At 48.5% G+C, this 5,728-nt stretch overlaps 1 protein-coding gene across 1 annotated transcript; it reads right to left on the bottom strand.

Annotated features, from left to right (window-relative positions):
• Window positions 1-1,079: 1,079 nt before the first annotated feature.
• tmem130 (transmembrane protein 130) lies at window positions 1,080-4,151 on the bottom strand. The gene is made up of 8 exons (XM_023341037.1): window positions 4,045-4,151; window positions 3,790-3,977; window positions 3,535-3,706; window positions 3,332-3,471; window positions 2,918-3,002; window positions 2,639-2,841; window positions 1,963-2,069; window positions 1,080-1,406 (listed from the first exon to the last, which is right to left on the bottom strand). The coding sequence occupies exons 1-8, from the start codon at window positions 4,050-4,052 to the stop codon at window positions 1,278-1,280; spliced, it is 1,032 nt and encodes a 343-aa protein (XP_023196805.1). The 5' UTR covers window positions 4,053-4,151; the 3' UTR covers window positions 1,080-1,277.
• Window positions 4,152-5,728: the final 1,577 nt, after the last annotated feature.

Below are 5,728 nucleotides of genomic sequence, written 5' to 3'. Positions count from 1 at the left end.
AGCATTAGCTTCTATGTGTTTTTGGTTTCAGCTCTGTGCAGTGCAGCAGGATGAACCTTTCTGGGTTGTTTACCCGCTGTCTCGGATCTGTTAAGCTGCTGAAGCAGGTGTGACGTGAGTCGGTAATGACACAGGTTGCGTGGGATCTTCAGGCTCAGTTGGCACAAACAGCAACAACAGGTGCACTATGTGGTATTAGCAACGCTTAACTGGTGAAAGGCCAGAAGATCAGGTGAGAAGCCCCACCACCTTGGTTTCCTCCAAAGCTGTTCAGGAAAATGAAATGTTTTAATTTTATCTAAGACTTCCTAACTTACTTAATATTTGATCATTTCTAAACCAGATGGGCGCTTTATTAGGTATACCTGTTCAGCTGGCCAATCAGCCTCCAGATGAGCTCAGGTATCCTAATAGCAGCCATGTTGGGGGTTCTAATGGTGGAGCATTGTTTGACCCTTTGAAGGCTATTTCTCATCCACAAGGTGGACATTCAAGCAGACGCCAGAGAGAGGCCTCTTCTACAGATTTAGACAAGGCTTCAAGGCGAAGTGACCGACTTTCGGCTACTAGACGACACCAAACACGAGTCAACAGCGCAACAAGCTGCAGGAGTTTGGCAGAGAGGATTTGTTGTTGTAACAATACAACCACAACAGCAACTCTTCACAGTCTACAGTTAGATTTCACATGGAAATCATGCTACCATGCTAACATATTAGCATGTTTCACTAGAACTTTCGATTCTAGCACCATTTGCTCTGACTGCTGGGTTTAATACTCATGAGGTTCTGGGCTTTCTTCTGGTACCTGCCAACTATACTCACATGATTTCTGGTCCTGATCCCCTCAACTAAAATTACCGTTTGAGGTTTACTCCAGGTAAGATACTGACTTCTCAAACGCACTCCACAGAACCCAGTCTACGCTTTTTGAACAGCTCCTTTAGTTCTGATTGTTTAAACATGAGCTGCACATCAGCCACTCATTTATTAAATCCATTTAAATGTCAACCTCTCTGAGTCGATCAGTCATCAATATTTAATCACTGCTCAGCATTTCCTCTCATAGACAAACAGAAGCAGACATTACTAGTCGATCAGCTTTATTTAGGATTACAGCCATAACGGGATGAGTCTGGTGACTCACATGGTCACTGGTAGAAATCTAGAAAACCAGGAGGAGGAGATGTGAGGAGCAGTTCTGACTGAGGAGGTTCCAGTCCCAAACTCAGGTGAGTAAAGGTGAACATGTAGCTCCATGTAGCTCCTGGGCGGCGTTCAGCCGCGGTACTGGCTCCCAGGCTGCAGGATGAGGGGAACTCTCTCTCCTTTCTCCACAGAAGAGAAGCTGAGAATGATTTTAGAGTCTTGGTCCTTCAGAAACGTGGCGTTGCTGGAAGCGGCAACCTGCAGGACGAACATAAACCCACCCAGTGTCAGCAGCCGGCGACACGAAGCGAAGCTGCAGATCTACAATTTGACTAGAAACTTCTGCACACTGTAGGACACTACAATATACTACATTATGCCACACTATATTATAATATGTACTTTACTATGCAACACTGTGCGATTCTACACTACCACTGCACTGCTCTATACTGCAGTACATTATACTAGAATATGCTAAATTAAACACTACACTATTCTATAATACAGTGTACTATGTAGCTACTATTACTAGTTGTACTATCATACTTTACTATTACCACACTATGCTGCCCTGTACTATATAATACTACAATATTCTAGATCACAACACACTATACCAAGTACTACTACTACCTAAACTATGTCATACTATATTATACTATTGTATAATGCTAGTAAATTATTAGCACTATACTATGCTAATATTATAGTACTAGCATAGTATAAAACTGTGCATTGGCATAGTACAGAGTATTATGCTAATGGAGCATTATTCCAGCTGCCGCCATGTTGGGCTGGTTGGGTGTCGTACCTGTGAGCTGTTTAGTTGCCGAGGGCGACAGGCGATGGCCAGGATGAAGGAGAAGGTGGCAGCGAGAACGGTGGCGCAGCTCAGGATGAACAGCAGGTGGCAGCGATCTGCAGAAACACCCATGTCAGCCTGAAACACCTCATGGTTTCATTGCCTCATGGTTTCATTGCCTCATGGTTTCATCGCCTCATCACCTCACACAGCGACAGCAACAATGTTACTACAGATGGTAAAATATGAAGCCATTCCTCTGACAAGAATCTCAGTAATCTGGAGCTGAAACAAGAAAAAACCCGAAACCAGGAACCACAGCAGCTCCATGAGTTTCTAATGGGACCAAATGAAGGAAAATTATCTCCTGGAGTTCGTTTTGGTGAAAAATCCGGAATCTCTGGACCACAGGGATAAACGGATTAGACCGGAACCGATCCGGGACTGGCCCCACACGACCGCCATGTGGGGCCAGTCCGGTTGGGCTCACTGTGGGACCGGTCCGGTTGGGCTCAGTCTGTTGGGAAGCTAAAACGTTCCAATGAAAGCTACAGATGAATCGCTTGCTGTTTTTCTGCTCTGAGTTTTCTGCCAACGTTCCTCCTGGTTAAAGACTTGGATATTTCTGATGGACCATTTCTTCTTCTATGGTGTTGGTGCGGGTTAGGGTTAGGTTTAGGCTCACCGTTCCTCGTGACCTTGAGGCTGAAGGTCGCCCGCAGCGCGCTCACGGCGTTGCGGGCACTGATGTCCAGGCAGTGCAGGCCGGACGAGCCGAAGGTGTGGCTCAACCGCAGGCTGGCGGCACGCAGCAGGGTCAGCGTGCAGCCCGCCTCCGGGTCCGGGGCGCAGTTCCTCAGGAACCGCCAACAAACCCACATGGGAGGACTGGACACACAGCAAGGAACCGGGTCAGAAAAGAGAACCGGGTCCCGACCGGCAGACAGGTTCTGGTGCTGCTCACCTCCCGTCCAGCTGCAGGTCCAGGCTGGAGTTCTGGTTCACGCTGTAGTCCAACGGCGCCACCAGCTGGATGCTCCTGACCACATCTGGAGTGAAATCCCAGATGGGTTGTGAGGGTTTGGACCCAGCTGGTACCGGGTCATCAGCTGTCTGCTAAAGTATTCACACCCCCTTCACAAACACAAAAGAAACGGAGAGGGCCTCTCCCCCCTTTACTCTGACGCCCATAAATACAGCTAATGTGGAAATGCTAACATCCTGAGCTAACTGTTAAAAATGTTCTAATAAAATGCAAAGTCACATTTTTCCTGTAACTGGATCTTCAGTCAGGAACGATGAAAGTTTCAGCTGAAGCTGGATTCCATCGTTTCCATCAGAACCTCCAGGAAAAATCTGCATCAGAACTTTAACAAACCCAGCACTTGGACTTCCTGGGCATAGACTCCAACAGGAGCGAGCTGTGGCGGGTCGCCTCCGACGTTCAGCCGCAGCGTGTAGTTTCCTGACTCTGAGTATCGGTACCGGACCACCGGCTCGGTTCCCCGGATCACCTCTCTGCACCAAAGAAGACAATAAACACGAGACGGAGCAGAACGGAGCCACAGGACGGCGCCGTACCCGTTCCCCAGGTCCCAGGTGTAGCTGAACCCGGCCGAGCGGAAGTTCCTCTCAGGATCCAAGAGTTCAAACACGGTCTCCGTGGCAACCCCTGACGCCAGTGCTCCCGAGTCTCTCAGGTAGGTGGCGCTGCCCTCCGTCTGGTAGAAGACCAGCCTCCCAGCGACGCGCTCTGCCGTAAACACACCAACGAGTTCCAGGGTCAAGAAACAACCAAACCGCTGGCGACTGCCGAGGAGCCGCTGGACGACGTACCCGGGTCTGTCAGGGCGGCGGCCTCCGTCAGGGCGGCGGCCTCCGTCAGGGCGGCGGCCTCCGTCAGGGCGGCGGCCTCCGTCAGGGCGGCGGCCTCCGTCAGGGCGGCGGCCTCCGTCAGGGCGGCGGCCTCCGTCAGGGCGGCGGCTGTCAGCAGGAGGCGCAGCAGGAACCACGCAGGACGCGCTCTGCAGAATAAAACGCTCAGAAAGGATTCTGGGAGGAAAACAGCTTCCACACCACAGAAGTTGTTACCTGTCCATGTCTGCTGCTGCTCTGCTCCAAACGGCCCAGCGCTCCGACCGAGGAGGCAGCAAGGGTGGAGTCAGGGTGGAGCGTCAGCCTGCTCTCTGAGCTCCAGAGCTGAAGCCTGAAATCGGCAGCATGCGTTCAGTCAGGAGGCAGCAGAAACACAAGCAGCTTTTGAAGGAGGTTCTGGTTCCGTCACGCTTTCTCACGGTTAATTAATGTTGATCTAATAATTTCCTCTGAAACACAAATCAGAGCTGAACGCTCAGCTGATGTTTGGTTTTTCTAACGGTTATAGAGCTCAAAGTGGCTCTTCTGAGAATGATTCAACTTCCAAGCAAACCATGAAGAGCAGATGAAAAGGTTTGGCCTTTGTGTTTCGGTTCTGGTGTCAAACAGCTGACCCAGAACTTTTCTAAGGCCAGGAATGGTCAAATCCAGAAAACAAGCACAGAAAGCAAACTTTTCTCTTAGAGATCCAAACATGGAAACTGAGACCAGTGGGGCGAGCGGCCATCGGAGCGAGCGGCCATTGGGAGCACCGGGACGTTTCCCGGCGGCATGGCTGTGGCCCAGTCAGGACGCTGGGTTCAGGTCACACTTCATGAAATAAAAGCCTCATGTCCCTGCTAAAGCTCCCAAACACTGCAGATCATTTTGCTGGTGGACCCAAAATGAGGCAGGAACTGGGATTGTGTTGAATATTTTAATGGGAAAAATTACAAAGAGCTTATAAGAACCACAGGGAGCCAGAGCCGAACAAAAACCTGAATCCAGAACAAAAAGTGAACAGGAGAAACCAGGAAGTGACAAGTTTAATACTGTGCAGCTGAAAGCTGGAAGAAAATCCCTGGGCTGATGAGCTAACGGGTCACAGGTGTGAGGAGAGAGAGGGCATGGCACAGGGGGCGAGGGAGAGCACACAACAGGGGAACTAGGAATATGAACCTAAACATAACCTGTAGAAAAGAATAAAGTAGAATCACTGAGGAAAGACGAACTGGAGTAAAACAGAAACCTGCTGTCAAAACAGGATCTGCACAAATCATATCAATAAGACTGGAATATGGAAAACGCTTAAAATGATTCATAATGTCTCTTATGGATGGCGATGTGATTTGTTCACAGATTGATTTTGAATGATTTTGATGATGAGAGCTGATTCTCAGCCTGATGAACATTTTCACATCAAATGGCAGGAATATTGAAGGACAGCTTCTGGATGAAGAAATCTCATTTTACTGAACTGACTTTACTTCCAACAATCACTGCAATATAAACACAACCAAAGATGTTCTGTCTATGACTCCACGCTCTACTTCAGCCTTATTTCATAATAATTGATAACAAGGATCAATGAGGGATTATTATAAACAATCAGTGCAGAGTTTTGGCCTTCATGACGCATCTCCTTTCCTCCACCAGCCACAGGCCGCCCCCTGCAGGCCACTGAGGCAACAACATGTCAGCCTGTAAAAAACGGCATCTGAACATTTTTACTGCTGATGTCAATAATATATTTTAGTATTTTAATTCATCTCATCGTTTCATTTAGATGAGATGTTCTAAATGTTCATTTAGAGAAATCCATCCATCCAGGTCTGGAGGGTGCTGAACTCCAGACCATTTGAATCTTTTCATTTTCAGACAAGTGGTACCAAGAACCCCCAACTGACACAGATTGATGAAT

Source organism: Xiphophorus maculatus, chromosome 10 (assembly GCF_002775205.1).
Source record: "Xiphophorus maculatus strain JP 163 A chromosome 10, X_maculatus-5.0-male, whole genome shotgun sequence".
In the NCBI taxonomy this organism is placed as follows: Eukaryota; Metazoa; Chordata; class Actinopteri; order Cyprinodontiformes; family Poeciliidae; genus Xiphophorus; species Xiphophorus maculatus.
This window is presented reverse-complemented; position numbering and strand designations above follow the sequence as displayed.

Excerpts from the sequence above, each read along its gene's own strand:
- tmem130 (XM_023341037.1), bottom strand. Across the intron at positions 3,472-3,534 it reads ACCTGGGACCTGGGGAACGG|AGAGGTGATCCGGGGAACCG; the intron begins GTACGGCGCCGT and ends TCTTTGGTGCAG. Across the intron at positions 2,842-2,917 it reads GACCTGCAGCTGGACGGGAG|TCCTCCCATGTGGGTTTGTT; the intron begins GTGAGCAGCACC and ends CTGTGTGTCCAG.